The sequence below is a fragment of the Medicago sativa genome, chromosome 1 (genome assembly GCF_051527215.1).
Source record: "Medicago sativa cultivar Bolivia chromosome 1, Bolivia_mono, whole genome shotgun sequence".
In the NCBI taxonomy this organism is placed as follows: domain Eukaryota; kingdom Viridiplantae; phylum Streptophyta; class Magnoliopsida; order Fabales; family Fabaceae; genus Medicago; species Medicago sativa.
In genome coordinates this window covers 82,995,192-83,013,009 of record NC_140749.1, presented here as the reverse complement: position 1 = coordinate 83,013,009, position 17,818 = coordinate 82,995,192, and the positions used below count along the sequence as shown (strand labels likewise).

General features: G+C 33.7%; 1 protein-coding gene and 1 long non-coding RNA gene across 7 annotated transcripts; one reads left to right on the top strand and one right to left on the bottom strand.

Moving 5' to 3' along the window:
* Window positions 1–296: 296 nt before the first annotated feature.
* On the bottom strand, window positions 297–7,622 carry LOC146958216 (S-adenosylmethionine carrier 1, chloroplastic/mitochondrial-like). Of its 2 annotated transcripts, XM_085741323.1 has the most exons (13): window positions 7,479–7,622; window positions 7,297–7,401; window positions 6,533–6,615; window positions 6,341–6,417; window positions 5,980–6,070; window positions 4,427–4,480; window positions 4,256–4,351; window positions 3,143–3,232; window positions 2,098–2,149; window positions 1,572–1,633; window positions 1,193–1,273; window positions 964–1,091; window positions 297–491 (listed from the first exon to the last, which is right to left on the bottom strand). In XM_085741323.1, the coding sequence occupies exons 1-12, from the start codon at window positions 7,510–7,512 to the stop codon at window positions 975–977; spliced, it is 942 nt and encodes a 313-aa protein (XP_085597449.1). In that variant the 5' UTR covers window positions 7,513–7,622; the 3' UTR covers window positions 297–491; window positions 964–974. The 2 variants fall into 2 exon arrangements, with proteins under 2 accessions (XP_085597449.1, XP_085597448.1); XM_085741322.1 differs by having other exon boundaries at window positions 297–1,091.
* A 977-nt stretch (window positions 7,623–8,599) lies between these two features.
* LOC146958215 (uncharacterized) lies at window positions 8,600–11,631 on the top strand. 5 transcript variants are annotated; one of them, XR_015024592.1, is made up of 5 exons: window positions 8,600–8,885; window positions 9,084–9,605; window positions 10,034–10,113; window positions 10,195–10,253; window positions 10,467–11,631. It is a non-coding gene; the product is annotated as an uncharacterized LOC146958215 (long non-coding RNA). The 5 variants fall into 5 exon arrangements; XR_015024590.1 differs by having other exon boundaries at window positions 9,084–9,339; window positions 10,195–11,631; XR_015024589.1 differs by having other exon boundaries at window positions 10,195–11,631.
* The last annotated feature ends 6,187 nt before the right edge of the window (window positions 11,632–17,818 follow it).

Sequence of the window (17,818 nt, the reverse complement as noted above, 5' to 3'; positions counted from 1 at the left end):
AAAATTAGTCTTTTCCTCTTTATTTTATGCACTTACTCTGAGAAATCTCAATTTCAAGTGATAGAGGAAAAATGAAGAGAAAAAATTTCAACACCTCTTAATATTACTTCAAATGCATTACATTTGATAAAAGTACAAAACATATATTTTATGTTGTCTAAAAGGGAGGAAGAGGTGATGAGAAAATCATATGGAAGAAGGATAGAAAGGGGGGAAGATTAAGGTTTCATGGGTAAAATATAAAAGAAAATAAGAGAACTAGAGACCACAGGAAATAGTTGAACAAGAGGGTCACATAATCATCAACAAACCCAGGAGTTGTCATTGAGAAGACTATCAGATCAATATTCTCTTATGTTTATTAGCTGAAGTGAAAATGAAAACATGATACATAGAAAGTAAACGAACCTAAGTTCTGAGTTTCCATTTTCTTCTTCCAATCCATGTTCTCTTGCCCCCATTTGGTGTTTAAATGCGAAATAAATCATTTTCTAGAAAGGAAAAAAAATAAATAAATTTACATTTGTGACAGCATGTGCTTTATCATTATCAGTCTTTCAGAGAAAGCTTCAGGCCGGCCCAAATTTCATTCAGGCTTTATGATTGCAGCCCAACTTTCAATTGAGGCATCAATGGGCTAAACTGAATCCTTGCAGGCCCAATGCAACAATTTAGGGAGATGATTGCTTTTCCCACTTCAAAGGTTGCTAAAAACACATGGAAATGACATTCAATACCCCAACTGTAGTTAACTACAGTTCGCTGCTTAATTTTCTCTTTTGGAGCAAACAATAGTTAACTACCGTTGCGGTATTTTGGTCATTTCCATGTGTGCGATAGCAAATCATTTAGTGTAAACAGCAATTTTCATTCAGGGATGAAGGAGAGAGAAGCTGAACAAAGTGGCTTCATGCAATCATAAAAAGATTAAGATGCATTGCAACATCATCAGCTTAATCTTGCCTTGAAAAAGCTCACTTCTGTGCATCATTTGGAGGGTGCTTCTGAGCAAGAATTTTCTTTGTCTTCTCAAGAACACCAAAAAATATTGAACCACCTATTCCTATCCACACCACTCTTGGCCCAATACCCTGCGAAAGGTTTTAGTCTTTTAGAAAGCTGTTTGGTTAAAAGAAACCTAAGAATGAAAATAACTATTAGTGTTGCACTAAACTTAAAAAAATATGCATACCTTAAAAAGAGCATTAGCTCCTTCTTCTTTAACGATTGTCCTCACACAATCATAAATGCCTTTGTAATGTTTTTGTGTTCCCTAATAGGGAGAAGGGAGAGTAAGATAATGTCAGATATCACTTCAGACCAAAGTCACAAGTTTAATAACATGTCATAAAAAAAATGAATTACAAATAGCAACTCCTGTTATGAATAGTTGTCTTATGGATTAATATATGCACTTTAAGTGGTTAATGTGCATAATATAATGGCTAGGACAATACCTAAAATAACAACTCCAAGTGGTTATTCTTTCATTTCATAACAAATTTCCATTTTCGGATTTCTTCCAAAAATTTCCTTCAAATAATAAAAGAGGGAAGACAATTTCACCGTACCTGAACCATTAATCTGGTTTTTACTACATCAAGAGGAGTCGTAACTGCTCCAGTTATGGCACCTACAAGGTATTAAGTTTATTAATTTCAGTTCCAACAAAAGCTTGCACTATATTAAGCATGAGTGAAAGGAATTATGAAATAAAAAGACTGATTTGAAACTAAATTTGTAAGTAACAATGTTTCCTTGCGGTTCATTTACTAGTTTAAACAAAACTTTCTTCGAGGGAGAGGTAGTCAGCATGTTGCAAATTATCATACTGTAATGGAACACTTTGCTAACAAGGCCTAACAAACTGTGCATTAGTTTATCTTTCACAGCAAAAATTAACACTAGATTAGAAAATTGTCTAGGAATGACAACAAATATATACCAAAAAATTGAAGGCAACATTATTAGGAAGTTGTCTAGAAGGACTGAACACTGGTTTTTGTTCAAATTTCAAAGAAATCTTATACAAACATGCTATAAAGAATCCTGAAATGCTTCAATAGAAATTGTTTAATCGGTGTGCCGTAGAAGTACCAGCAAATGCCCCAAGCATAGCATTCTCTGGATCATTCAGATCTCTTTTTGCCTGCAAAAAGAAAAAACAGAATACAGATTTAGCAATTATTTAAGAATAGATAAAAAAAATTAGGTTAATTCTGTTTTTGGTCACCGTAAAACGAACAAATTTTAATTTATGTCCCTGAAAAAAAAAAATCATATAATTTGTTAACTACTTATGCGTCCCTTGGAAGGCCACTTGGCCGCAATAGATGGCATCAAATAATACCCATGTGGCAACTGGCCAATGCCACATGTGTCTCCCCTAGGATTTGAATAGTTTTCATTTTAAGAGCTCTCAAGGAAATATTTTGGTGGGAGTCACATGACGACAAGGCAAATGAGTAGCCCCATTGGCATTACCAGGTGCCACCTGATACAGCCATGTGACCTTTAGTTGACATGTAAGCAATCAACTGATGTCACAATATGGTATAGACAAAAAACATTGATTTCAGATTTTGGAGGAATGAAAACTAGCGAAAATATTTTACGGGGACCAAAACCAAAAATCACTTATTTTACAGAACCAAAAATATATTTAACCTTAATCACTGTACAAGATAGAAGAAATAACACTACATAGAGGAACGGTCCAGCTTCCACAACAAAGGGAAAAAAGAGACACAACAATGAACGATTATAAGATACATATATTCTAACAGGAACATCTAGAAATACAATTATGTAGCAAATTGTCCAGTTTTCTGTATAGACAAACGACTCTCTTGAAACAGCCATGAGCTGAAAACAGAAGAGAAGCCACAAAATAATAATATATCCCTAAAAAGTTCAAGGACAAAGACATTCTAAGTAATGCATGAATTTTGATCCAACTATGCCAGAAACAATCATAAATATGTGGAATTTTTTTTTCTTTAAGAGCACAAACGTTTATATTTATAACAGTCAAACTACTCTTTTATATGAAACGGAGTGCTTCTCATTTTAGATGACTTGAAAATATGGGTACCTTCATAAAGTTACATATAGAATAATAGAGACTTCAAATTAAGCTTACCGCTAGTTTGTACCCGATACGCAGCTGTTCGTAGATGCATAATTCTAAAGCATCAAATGGTAAATCTCTCAATAAGAAAGATCTATATCCCTACAATCACTCAAAAACAGAAGTACGTGTCAAGATGGGTAATATAACAACCAAAGTCAGCATATATATATATATATATATATATATATATATATATATATATATATATATATATAGAGGGCATATCAAGTGAGAGGACTTTTAAAATGAGAGGGTGAGAGGAAGAAATCACAACTATTCAATTAATATAAACGGCTGAGATTAACCTGCTCCTTAAATAGTCACGCGCTATTCTAAATTCCTAACCTTCATCTTCTCTCTCTCTCTCTCTCTCTCTCTCTCTCTCTCTCTCTCTCGTACACTGCTTCTTCTTCCTTCTGAAATTTATATCCCAGTCCTACCCAGTTTTCATGCTTAATTTTCTTTCACTGAAATCCTTCTCTCACTCGTGTGTATTATTACCATTGTCATATGTTTCCGTCTTTTTCTTCCACAATTGTTCAATACTAAGTAACACCCCCTTTGATACTCTAGGTTTTCCTTTTCTTACCTTCTGTGTAGATCTAACCAACTAGAATTATCAGGTCCACACAAATCAAGTCCAATTACTGTTCATCCCATCCTTCTTGTTTCAATTTCATTCATGGAATTCTGGAAAAAGGGAGATGAAGAAATATGGAACGGAAGAGACAAAGGAAAATTGAGAAAAATTAAAGTGTGTGAGTCACTATAATAACAGTTTTAATCTGGGCCATTGATTTTGATCCAATGGTTGATAAAAGATCCTCTCACCCTCTCATAATAAAGAGTCCTCTCATTTGAATATAATATTAAAGTAGCATTCAAAATGGCAGTAAAAAACAGAGTAAAGGCATTATCATAATTCCATAATCTGCATACAACATCATATCTCCTCTTTCTTATATAAACCAACATGAAAGCTCTTTCCACTAGAGAGGGAAATCAAGCAAGTATTACCTACTAGAACAATATTTTAAAGCAGAAATTATTCCTCGCTACCTCAAAATTAAAGAACTACTAATTCTATGATCATCTATGACATGAAGTGAAACTAACACATACCGCATAAAGACCTTTAAAGCCCTCATTTGCAATGATAAGACGGACAGCATCTGGGGCTGATTTGAATTGACCAATTTGTATCCTTTGCTTAACAACCTAGAAAGGCACAAATCAATTCCAACCTCAAGGAAGTGGAAAATAATAGGCAATGTCAAAGGTAAAATAACTTACCTCAGTTGGAACACGAACAAGAGAAGAAGCGGCTCCTCCAATAGTACCTGCAGCCTGAACTCAGATTAGGAGTATTATCACAACAAAATTTTAAATAGAAATGTCAACCACAGTTCTAAGATATCCTAAACTGCCTGTGTGCTAATCATTTAAGACAAGCTAAGCACTGAATTGATCAACATAGCAGTCCATCAATTTTATATGTTTCAATTGTGTGTATATGTTTACATGTACTCTAAATTGTGTTTTCTTACAAGCACTAGAACTAGTGCAGTTCATGAAAAACGAGTAACAAAACTTTAGGCTTAAATGCAGCTATGGTCCCACTATTTTGATCAAACAGCAATTTTGGTCCCTCCATTAGCTTGTCATCCAAGTTTAAACGGTGATGCTGCCGTGGTAGTTATATGCTGATGTGACATTAATTACGTAGAACCTATGTGGCAGTGTAGTGCTGACTAACTAATTACTTGGTTGACATGTAAGCTGATGCGTATGCACCTTAGGTGGAAATAGTGAATCACTTTAAAAACTGTTTCACAAAGTCTTGGTATTGTGTTCTACTCTTAAATATGTAATTTTGTGAAATATTTTTTAAAGTGATTTACTATTGCCACATAAGTTTTGGAGACAGCCTCTTACGTAAAAAAGAGGGTAAGGCTGCGTACAATACACCAAAATGGTGGGACCCCTTCCTAGACCTTGCGTATGCAGGAGCTTTAGTGCACCGGCCTACCCTTTTTACTATTGCCCCGTAAGCTACATACGTATCAGCCAAGTAATCCTTTATTTAGCACTACATGGCCAAATAGGTTCCACGTAATTAATGCCACATCCGCATATAACTGCATGTCAGCATCATGGTTTAAAATTGGATGGCAAGTTGATGGAAGGACCTAGATTGAGTAATTGAAAAAATTGAGGGACTAAAATTGCGTAATTTAAAATGAGGGGACCAAAATTGTGGATTGATCAAAATAGGAGGTCTAGAACTGCATTTAAGCCAAAATTTTATGTGTACTTTATATCACAAATGTGTAGAAGTAGATATCAAATTTGAAAAATCTCCTTTCAAGCCAACCATAGGCCTCAAACTCTTTCGCTGCTCGAGATGAGCTTGTGAAAGAAGACGACTATTAAGACAGTTTTTCAAAAACTTGTCTGCTTTCAGCAAGTGTTGTAAGCCATTACATAGTAAAATAAAATAAGGATACTATCTGTAACATTTTGGAATGATTGAAAATAAATTTTGGTAAAAATTCTAATAAATTTGGTGAATAACTAAAATTTAAAAATATTGGATATCATGATAAGTCTAATGTTTTTGAATCAGAAAAGACGGCCTGTAAAAGAACTATGCTCATGTATTTTTGGTGAAGTTTGGTTTTTTTTTTTGTTAATCCTGGATTGTGTATCCTATGATTTATATCAACTAACTAATTCTCTGAACATCACAATGTCAGTATACAAACATCAAACGGAGAAATTTGTGTGCGACATGCCTAGATAATTCGAGTAGCTTATCTATTTTATTATTAAGAAAGCCAACTTACAATATGAGCCAAAGCGCTTAGATTCTCAGGGAAGATCTTCAGCAATTTATGCTTTGTTGGTTCATACACACCAATAAAAATCGCAGAAGCTCTGTCAAGCGGTAAACATAAATGTAAGTATTCTAGCAGAGGTGGGAAAAAGACTCTTTCAGACAATTCTTAATAGATAAAACTAGGAACAAAATATTTCTTAGCTTGAGATCAAAACAGATAAGCTATAATATGTAATTAGCTTTGATTCAAACATATTTGTCATAGTAATACATTAAACGAAAAGCAGAAAACGGGATAAAAAGCACCGAAATGAATGCAGCACAATTTGAAAGGGATGAGCGGTAAATGAAAAATAAAGCCTACTCACGGCAACACACCAGCAAGATTTGCAGCCAATCCAGAATACAAACCCTTGAAAGCAATATTTACTCCACCACGAGCAACCTAATACAGAATGGAATATGATTAAAATCAAAAGATAATGGTGTTATAAATTAGATAAATCTGTATAGACACACGAAGTAGAACTAAAAAAATTCACTCAATATACTTAATTCACCTGTAGTCGAGTTTTAATGGTATCAATGGGGTATAAAGCTGCTTCTACAGCAACACCAGCAACACCTCCAGCAATGCAACCCTCTACAATATTCATAAGTATGTTATACATCACAACTTCAAGAGGCAACTTATGACTAGTTCAGTTAAGATGAAAGATCCTACGTCATAAAAGCCAATTTATCCATAGAAATAGAAAACATCACTGCTCATTTTTATTGTAAAAAACAAACCAGAAAATTGGAATATCCATGATAAGTAGTCAACGCATCCCATAGAAGATATGATTATCAATTCAAAATGAAATATACGTGGGAAAAATACAAGAAACTGACATAGCAAATTACAATTTCAAGGCTTTGAAATTTTCAACTTGCTACTTCTAATCGCAAGTTTATAATATGTAACTGATTATGATGTCTGCATAAAAATGCGGCAATATGTACATATAATTTATAACTACATATGCATAATACCACAAAAAGGCAGACTTCTGCTCAGATAAACAACTTAACTATTTATAAGGTATTATAATAACACCAACAAAAATGTTTTCATGTAAGCTATAATTTGTTTTCATAAGCTATCCTAGAGAGCTTGTGAAAATGAGCTGAAAATAGCTATATAGTCATATAGACAAGTCATAAGCGATTTCCAGAAGCTCTCTTAAATAGTTTCACAAGTGCTTATGTCAGTTGATAAGTTCAAATAAGTCAATTCATTTGTTAAAAAACCAGAGTCTTAAACCGGAATTGCGAAACTTACCATATAGGGCACGAAAATAGTCAAATGGGTTATTCTCCCCTTGAGTGATAGACATGAAGAACATATCATGATCCTTTTGAGAGGCCATTTTAAAGCTCAATGAATCTGTGTATACAAAGTCATTTGTTCAACATAAGCATTAACAAAACAAATTAAGACAGAATGAATCGTAATAAACATACCAATTGAATCAGTTTGGGGCGCTTTGGAGCTCATGGAAACTGTGCAAAGAACAAATATTTGATCTAACGAACCAATGACAAGTTGCACAAGCTTTAAACAACGAACGAGGGTTTTGCAAGGTTTCTTTGGGTTTATTTGCACGTCTTAAATAAACCGTTTTGTTTACTTAAACCAAACCAAAAACTGAACCGCCCCCTTTTGAACCGTTTTTTTTTTTTTTTTTTTTTTGGGTTAGCAACCGTTCTATAAGCTGTTTTTATGCTATTCATTAAAAAGAATTAATTTTAAGTTATTATGCTTATATTATTATATTAAATTAGATATTAGATACACAAACTATGTTTAATCAAAGTTGAGTATAGTGAAAAACGTTGGAATTCCACATCGACTTACCAATTCTCGAATCTCAGTTGAGATAAATACTTGTATTTAGTATTCAATAAACTCGAATAGAATTACCTTCAATTAAAAGTTCTCGGAAGAAACAAAAAGAAAAAAAAAGGGTGGTGAGTCTATGAAACACGAACACTTTTCGGATTAGACGTGTCTTTGTAGCGACACATATAATTACACTTAATTATATGATTTTCTTAAATCATTATTGATATCGACGTGTCAGTTTCTGTGTCATATACGCATGAGTGCTTCATAGATGGTGGCCCATCCAAAGCCCAAGCACGAGGCTTGCAAGGGAGAAATGGTTTAAGTAGAGTTATTTAACATGGTCATGTTGACCCATCCGGTTCAACTACAATGATTTCTTATTAATTGTGGATTTAAAAAAAGGAAAATAAAATATTAATGCTTCAAACCCCAACTAATAATTATTTTATCTTTTTTTGAAAGAATTATTTTATCTTATTTGTGTAGGATTAATATTAATATTAGTATTGATTGTCTCGTTCATAAAAGTGTGAAAGATCCTAAACTTCTACATAATGGTAGCAATGTCAATTATTGTCGAAATTTTGAATAACTTCCTAAGTGCAAAGCAAGTTTTGTCCAATTTTAAAAAACCTAAACCATTCATTTAAAACTGAACCGGTCCGTATTTGTTAAAAAATAAAACCGGTCCGTATCAAACCAAAAACAAAATTCGGTCGAACCGCATAAAAAAGCATCCACTGACTGAAAGCTATTCTAGTTCGCTTCTACTAAATTCCACCATTGAAAGCACCTGAATCTGAAATCTGCCACTGTCCCAATTCTCAAGTTTGTTTCTTTCTTGCATTTTCTGATTCTACAATGCAAAGGAAAGGGTAAACTTAACCTCAAGAATTTGGAGATTAAGGTTTCCATCGGAGTAACTTCCCGGAAATTGCATCAACGAGATATTCCCTGTAATTTCCTGAAATGGGGTTCGCTTGGATTCTGCAAGACGTCAACCTTCGCCACTGGGTTCTATTGTAAGTGCTGACAGACTTAAGGATTGTTGTGCTGAATATGTTGCTTCAATTTGGGACGTTGTAATATCTCATTTCTTGTTATTTCAATTTCTTTTTCTTTATTGTTTTCTATTATTTGATTTCATGATTGTCATGTCATGTGAAATCTTTATGTTAATTGCTCACAAATGTTATTAATACGAGTGCCACATTGCTTAGGTTCCTGCGTTGTTGGGTGTATAAATGTGTTTGACCACCCTTTAAGGTAGCTTTTGGGATGAGATTCAAGAGAGTCTCGTTAAGGATTGCAATGTAGAAATTGGACTCTGCCGTGAGGGTGGGCATTGAAGTTGTTTGTAGTCCCACATTGTTCAGATTCTTAGGTTGTTGAACGTATAAATGTGCTTGAGTATCCTCGTCATTTGAGCTAACTTTTGAGATGCGATCCAAGCTCATTTAACAAGAGAAGAGAATGGTTAGTAGAATAATCTTAAAATGCATTTTTGCCTTTGGAATATGCTGTTGTTAGACTTGTTTCAATTGTTGGGGACTTCATACAAATGAAATAGGTTGGATATGATCTGATCTCCAATGAAGAAAAAGAAACGAAGCAAGGAAAGCAAGAAAAAATGTGGACTTTGTTAAGCTTCTGTTTGTTGTTGTTGATCAATGGGAAACACCTAAGCATCTATCTATATGTGTTATTTGTATATCACAATCAGAAAATCCATGAACACATAGGTATACAAGTGCAAGATTTGTGAGGAACCTAGTTGTTGTTCTTCCATGTGCTTCTCGAGTACTTTATAACAAGTTCACAATGAGCCTTATTCCAACAACAAAGTTAATGGTAAGGTGAACTTTCCATTAACTTTGTTGTTGGAATAAGGCTCATTGTGAACTTGTTATAAAGTACGCAAGTAAGGGTATGTGTACTGTTTATTTATTTTTTAAAATTTGAAGTCCATCCTTAATTGTGCAATTAACATGCATGTTTTAGAAGAGCTTTTTCCTTTGTTGCCAATTTGCCACGTTGTTGTTTCTCTATGTTTTGATGGAACGTTGATACAACTTATGAAACAGCTGTTTGGTTATGTAGCAATTATAAGTTAATTTGTGATTTCTACTTTCTGTTATTTTGATATATGATTCGGCTGGCTTTGTTTCAGTATCACATAGGTAGAGGTCATATTGGTGTGACTATGAAAGCAAAACTTTATCACTTGCTAGAGCATAGAGCTAAGGAATGGTAATCGATTTGATCAATACTTATACTATGAATTTGTGCTCTTTTAGATTTCACGTTCTTACTTCTATTTCTCCTTGGCAGCCAATATTTTGTCATTCCTTAGTGGAGGGGAACTGATTATTGGACAATGTTTGTTCAAGGTTTGATAAAAATTACCTTCTCATATCATTTTATTCGAACAAATTAAATAATTATTGATCTGTCTTTGTAAAAGAGAAAATTTCTCCTCTTCCAACCTTTTCTGACTCGCAATGTTCCAACGCAATATAGCTTAGCTGCGTAGTTCTAGCTAGCATATAACAAACTTATATTCTATCAGACACAAGAACTTGAACTTACAAATGATTTTGTAGGGGATTTCCAAATTTGACTTTATGGCAGTTTCAGAGAGTGTGGAGGATTGTCTCATGGGTCACTCTACATAAACTGTAGAGAGGGTCAATAAAAGAATGTCAATCCACTCGGAATTGGTCGGTAGGGAGAGCTCCATGCAGGATCTGCCATATAAAGAACTTCAGATTTTTAGGTAAATTCAATATCAATATTCGTCTAGGTCTCTTTGAAATGAATTTGATAAGTACATGGGAGGAGAAACTAAAACTAAAACTAAACCCAGCAGGTGTATTGGTTAGCCCCCCCTCAATATGTTGTCAAGCTTAACATAGATAGTAATTCTTTGGGTAACCCGGGAGGCATTCTTAGGAACTCTGGTGAATGTCTGCTTAGTTTCTTTGGCCGGTGTGGCTATGCAACCAACACTAATGCTGAGTTGTTGGCCATAGCACATGGGCTCAATACGGTCTGGAATGCAGGATTCAAAACTGTGATTTGTGAGTCAGACTCCCAAACCGCTCCGCAGCTCATCACTAAGGATGTCCTTGAGACCCATCCTTATGCCACTATGCTGAAACATATCAAGGAATTTCTTTCCTTTGATTGGTGTATGAGCTTCACTCATACGGTGTGAGAGGGTAATTCCTGTGTTGATAGGCTGGCCAAGGCCAAGTAAGGGGCTGCTCATGATAATGGAATCACTACCCAACTCAGATTTCCCCACCTCTATGCTGATGCCATGGGAGTCAAGTTCTTTAGGCTCTAGATTTTTTCTCTACTCTGCTGCTGTTCTTTCCTTTTAATAAAAAATAATGTTCATTTCGATCCTGTTTGTATAAACAATTTAATTAAGCCTTTATAGCATAAGTACTTATCATATAAGTTATTTTTATAACAAAAGATAAAAGTGAAAGGAAATGAAAACTAAACAATACTGCAGAAGCTACTATTATGTGTTGATGCATTTTGCCCGTGGAGAAATGAAAATGACCTAAAGCTCTAAAAGGCCAATGCGCATGTTTGTTTTCATAATATTATAATGTTAAAATTGTTTGTATTTTGTTGACTGTAAATATGTAAAATCATGGCAACTCATTTATCTTCAAACTCCGGTTTGACTATACAAGAAATAAAAAGCAGTGACTTTTACATAAGTTACACAATTTAGGTTAAACTTTACAAAAAGAATTGTATTTTGAATAAATTTATTTACTAACATGTAGTCCGTTTGAGTGGCAAATGACTCAACATTTTAAGCAAGTGACCACAAATTTGATTCATAACTCCTAAGTATGGATAAAATGTGATTGAGATGAGAGAAGTCATATTGTGTTCAAATAAATTCCTTGATGAGCATCCTCAAAAAACCAAGTGGATATTTTATATTTCATATGAATGAAGAAACATATGTTTAAACACTAACGGCCCGTTTGGTGCGCATGATAAGAAGACAGGATATGATAGTGTTATCATATCCTACTTAAATATGTTGTTTGGTGCATCAATAGGAAAGGATAAAATAAACCTATTACTTATCCTATTCTATTGCTTCTTTGTAATTTTAATCCTTAGTTTTTGGTGGGTTAACAACCTGATAGCATAAAGCTATCAAACCCGCATTCTCTATTTCTCAGGAAACCTCCTTTGACTCTCAGCCTCAACGTTTTTTCTTGAATTTCTTCCCAATCGATATCAATTCCAATCACTTTTCTTCATGTTTTGTTCCTCCAATAGATTTCCTTCCCCAATCAATTTGGGCTGCTGCACATGAATTGGAAAATTCCATTTACGATTTTCCACTATTTTATTTTGTCTATTTTCTGCACAATTTACGATTTTCCACTATTTTCAATGTTCCTCCAATCATTTTTGCACAATTTTCTGCACAATTTTTTTTTTGCACAATTTTCTGCACAATTTGTTTTCTCCATAATTCTTTATAATTTTCTTCATAATTCTGTTCCCAATCTTTCTAAATCTTGTTTTTCTTCATAATTTTTTTCTCATAAAATTACAGTCAATATCAATTCCATCATTTTCTTCTCAATCTTGTTACCAATAGATTTAATTACGTGTGTAAAATTAAAATTATGCAGTGTTGTTATTTTTATCATGTATGTCAATAAAAACTGTGCGTCAAACACATGATAGGATGCTATCATATTTCTTATCATGTGTGCACCAAACACATGATATGATAAATGTCTATCATGTCACTATCATATCCTATCTTTATCTATTTTCTAATCATATCATGTGTCTATCCTATCATGCGCACCAAACGACCCCTTAAAAGGATTGAATTATAGATTTGAATTTTAAAAATTCACATGTAAAAGGATTGAAAGAACAAAAATAACATAAAGATAAGAAAGATAAAAAACGAAATTGTCAATTAACTTAAGGACGACGAGAGTAATTTTGTCAAAAAAATATAATCATGTTCTCGCTTGATTATCCCTCACACAATGGTAGGGTCACCGCCACCTACATAGTTTAATGATTTATTGTATTTTCACGTTTTAAGTACAAGATTTTTTAGTATTCTTTCGTATGGCCCGGCATGAAAGCATCTTTCATTTTTCAACCTTAACTAAAAATATTACTCCATTTGATCTAACACGAGAAAAGAAATTCATAGACAATACTGTTCGTTGTCTGCAACAAGTTGTTCTCAGTTCCATGTTTTCAAACTAGAGGTTATTTGGTGGGGACATATATAGATAAGAGTGAAGAACCCTTTGATAAAAATGTCAATAAATACTTAGGGTGGCATTTCACATGGGAAAGGTCAATTCTTTCCCACCATGAGAAAGTTGGTATCTAACCATTAGATCAAATCAATGGTGGCATTTAGGGTGGGTGAGGGAAAGAATTTCCCACCATAGGAAAGTTTTTTTTCACCGTTAGATTAAAGAGGAGCACTGATGTTATCATAGACACTCAACACAAGACTTTTTTTCACTCTCTTCCATGTCTCTCTCACCCTCCTCTTTCAGCAATCTCATTTAACCCATTTAAGAACATTCTCTCAAATACCTTATACTCCATGGCAGAAAACCCTTTAAGCTCCCCCTCTTTCCGGTGAAATACAATCATAATCAACAACAAAATCATCATATAATCTTTTTAGAAAGAAAAAAAAAAAACATAACAAAAATTATGTATTCAGTTAAATAAGAAAATCGGACCTATGATGATTGTTGCAATTTCAATGAAAAAAATTCTGGTTCAATTGAATTCAACCGAAATCAACTTGAGTAAAATAGTAACTTATGGTTGCCTTCAATTTTCTTTTATAATTTGACTTCATTTCCGCTTTCAGCTATATATCACTTTTTTTACATATAGTACGTTTTTAAATTAAAATACGAGCTAGTAGCAAGAAAATATTAGCTAATATATATCTGAGAGATCAATGATGCAAGAAGAGAAGTAGCATGTAATTTATGGAGGTTTTAGATAATTGAGAAGGAGATGCAGTGGGGTGATGGAGGAGAACAGAGCGTTTTATATTCTCCAGCGATGTTTCACAATATACTTGGAAAGGCTTTGGTAAAGCAAGAAAAATTCCAGATCTGTGAAAAAAATCTGTGTTCATGGGGTTGAAGACAATATGAAAGAGAAAGAGAAAAAGATATAATGTAGGCAGACTAGGGTAAAATCAGTGATCCTCTTTAATCTAATGGCCAGAATCTACTTTCCTATGGTGGGAAATTCTTTCCCTTACCCACCCTAAATGCCACCCAAATCAATAGAACAATTTTATCATACTCTCTCCACACTAGATTTTTGTACACACTTTTACTACCATTCCAAATTAAAAAAAGTTCAGATTTTTTTTTTCAAACATTCTAAAAAGTTTTTTCAAAATAAAACGTTTTATTTTTTTTAGTAGAAAAACAAAAAATTACATAATATTTTTTGAAAATAAAAAACTTATTTTCCAGAATTTTATTTTCTTAGAAAAATAAAAAACTTTAATTTAAAAAAATAATTTTTTTAGGATTTTTATTTCATTTTTCAGAATATCTTATTTTATTACGAAATTAAAAAAATATTTTTTTTTAGAAAAATAAAAATTTATCTTAGTTTCCAGAATTTTATTTTTATTGAAAAATAAATAATAAATAAATTTTCGATTTTTCAATTTTTTTCTAACATTCAATAAATGAATTACAGAATTTAAAAAAAAAAACTTATCTGAATTTTTTTTTCTATTTTTTCGATTTTTTAATTTCTGGAAATTAATTTTCAGAATTTTTAAAATTGTTGGAAGATAGTGTGAAGAAAAATCTAGTGTTGAGAGAGCATGTTAAGAATATGTTCTTCACTTAATCTAATCATTGAATCCAACTTTCCCATGGTGGGAAAGGATTGGCCTTTCCCATGTGAAATGCCACCAATACTTAGTCTAGGTTTTCTCACACATTTGTTTTTTCTTTTTAGATAAGCACGTACTATTGAATATTTCAAACTAACACTGTTTAAAACTAACACTATCAAGACGTTGGAATTAATTATATACTATGTGATTTTACCCTTAAAAAAAAACTATGTAATTTTAACACTAGTTATAATAAAAATGAATTTTATTAATAATGTAAAGATTATGACTGATTGACATTACAAAAACATTTAAGAGAAATGGTGTACTTTTTTTTAGAGGCAAATGGTGTACTTTCTTCAATTCTATTTATAAGAGACATTTCAATTAGCAAAATGTGAAGTATATCTAGTCAAAATTATAAATCAAATATTTTAATTTTTTGTTGATACAAATGTCTCATGTAGATTAATCATAGAAGAATTATATGTCTAAGATAAAACTATAATAAGAGCTCACATAAAAGTTAAAACATACTATTACTATTAGTACAATACTCCATCTGAAATAAAATATAAACAAAAGCGATAGTTAAAAAGTTAATGCATTTGTTAAAAATTTAATCCAAGTACATTAACCTTTTAAACATGTATCAGTGTGGTGGAAATCGATATGCAGAGTTCGTGAGGGTGTTGGTGAGGGGGTTGGAAGATGGTTCGATGATAAACATTCGTAGAGTGGTAGGTGATGGGCGGGATACCCTTTTCTGGTATGAGAATTGGGTAGGGGACATACCGTTGTGGTTAAAATATCCTCGATTGTTTGAGTTGGCTGTTGATAAGGAGTGTAAGGTAGGGGATATGGGGCGGTTGGGATGGGATGGAGATGGAAGGGCGTGTGGGTGTGGAGGCGCCGTTTGTTTGCATGGGAGGAGGAGAGTGTGAGGGAGTGTTCTATCCTTCTATGTAACGTTGTTTTGCATGGTTGTTTTGCATGATAATGTCCATGACTACTGACGGTGGATGTTAGATCCCGTGCATGGGTATTAAGTGAAAGCAGCCTATAACTATATTACCTCCACAGGTGCTACTTCAGACAGGTCTCGGGTTGATACTATTTGGTTTAAACATATTCCTTCCAAGGTGTCTTTGTTGGTTTGGCGGCTCTTTCGAAACCGGTTCCGACTAAAGACAATCTGGTGAGGCGGGGTATTCTTCTTCATACGGATGATGCGTTTGCGGCTGGTTGTGATATCATTGAATCAGCTTCACACCTTTTTTTGTATTGCAGTACTTACAAACAATTGTGGTCTAATGCGCGAAATTGGTTAGGCATCTATTCAGTGCCATCTGGTGAGCTTCGACATCATTTTATTCAATTTACCAAGATGGCAGGAATGCCAAGAACTACACATTTATTTTTAACTGTAATTTGGTTTGCAACTGTGTGGATGATATGGAAGGAGATGAATAATCGTGTCTTCCAAAATACGATATCTGATCCTTCAATGCTCACTGAGAAAGTCAAGCTAAATTCATTCTTATGGCTGAAGTCTAAACAGGCGGCCTTTGCTTATACCTACCATGATTGGTGGAGACACCCATTGTCCTGTATGGGTGTGTTTTTGTAATTTTGTTTTGTTTCTTTGTTGAATCTTCGGGTTCGATGACTTTGTAATTATGTAAACACTGTTTTTCGGTTTCTTTTTTGCGCACCTTATGCAAGGGAAAACACCTTTGAGTAATATATATTCCATTTTGATTTGTTTAAAAAAAAAATTAACCTTTTAAATACTTTATTTGCTTATAATTTCATTTAAGAGAGAGTAATATTTAAACGCTAAAATATATTTAAACGATGAAATTTTCAAAGCGTGATGACAAATAAAAGAATTAATGTGACACAAATTACTAAAAAATAAATAAGGGAGTGTGACTGGCAATGATAGTATGGTATTGGGGTGGCACTTTGGTGACATAATGTCACCGTGACATTAAATTTGGGCCACACAACACACACCTTTGTGTAACCCAGATTTAATGTCACTTATACAACACATCTGGACCACACAACACAAACCTTTGTGTGGCCCAGATTTAATGTCACCGTGACATTATGTCACTGAAGTATTATCCATGGTATTGTATGGTTACGACTAGGGATGGGAATAGGCCAGGCCAGGCCAGGCTTTGATAGGCCTGAGCCTGGCCTACGAAAAAATTTACAGGCCTAAGCCTGGCCTATGGCCTATCATAGGCCGTTTTTCTTGGCCTGGCCTGGCCTATTTAAAAGCCTGGACTGGCCTGAAAGCCTACTTACAGGCCTACTTTATATTAAGGCCATCAAATAGTTCATTTAGCCTACTAAATAAGCTAAACAAGCCTTAAAGCCTACTTAAAAGCCTATTTAACTACAAGTAAATTTTAACTAGATTAAAGCCTACTTAAAAGTCTATAACAACAAAGCCTATTATGGGACTACTAGATAGAGAAAAAGATATTTATATTTTTAATATATGCAATTATTTTAATATAAAAAAACATTTTTTAATAAATAGTATTAATAGGCCAGCCTATTAGGCTTAACAGGCTTTTCTAGAAGCCTAAGCCTGGCCTATTTAACTAAACAGGCTTTTTAAAAAGCCTAAGCCTAGGCCTATCTACTAAACAGGCCAGGCCAGGCCAGGCCAAAACAGGCCAGGCCGTAGGCCCCTGTAGGCCGGCCTGGCCTATTCCCAACCCTAGTTACGACTTTAATGGACATGTGATAGTTGACCCACAGCCCCGCATAATAGAGTTGTGTTTCTATTCTGGAGTCTCATGTCATTGTAAGTAGGGAAAATTGCAATTAAATAAAGGGTCATGTTAACTTGTGCCCTTAGGGCACAAGTTAAGGAATTAAAAAAGGAAATAATAAATCAATTTTGCATTGAAAATATAAATTGTTTAACTTTTACAACAATGAATACATAAGTTCCAAGAAAATGTTTCTATCTTTAACTTGTTAACTTGTGCCTTAAGGGCACAAGTTAACATTTCCCTTAAA

Excerpts from the sequence above, each read along its gene's own strand:
- LOC146958216 (XM_085741322.1), bottom strand. The coding sequence starts at position 7,512 with ATGAGCTCCAAAGCGCCCCAAACTGATTCAATTG. Across the intron at positions 6,418-6,532 it reads CCATTAAAACTCGACTACAG|GTTGCTCGTGGTGGAGTAAA; the intron begins GTGAATTAAGTA and ends ATTCTGTATTAG. Across the intron at positions 4,352-4,426 it reads TTGTTCGTGTTCCAACTGAG|GTTGTTAAGCAAAGGATACA; the intron begins GTAAGTTATTTT and ends GTGCCTTTCTAG.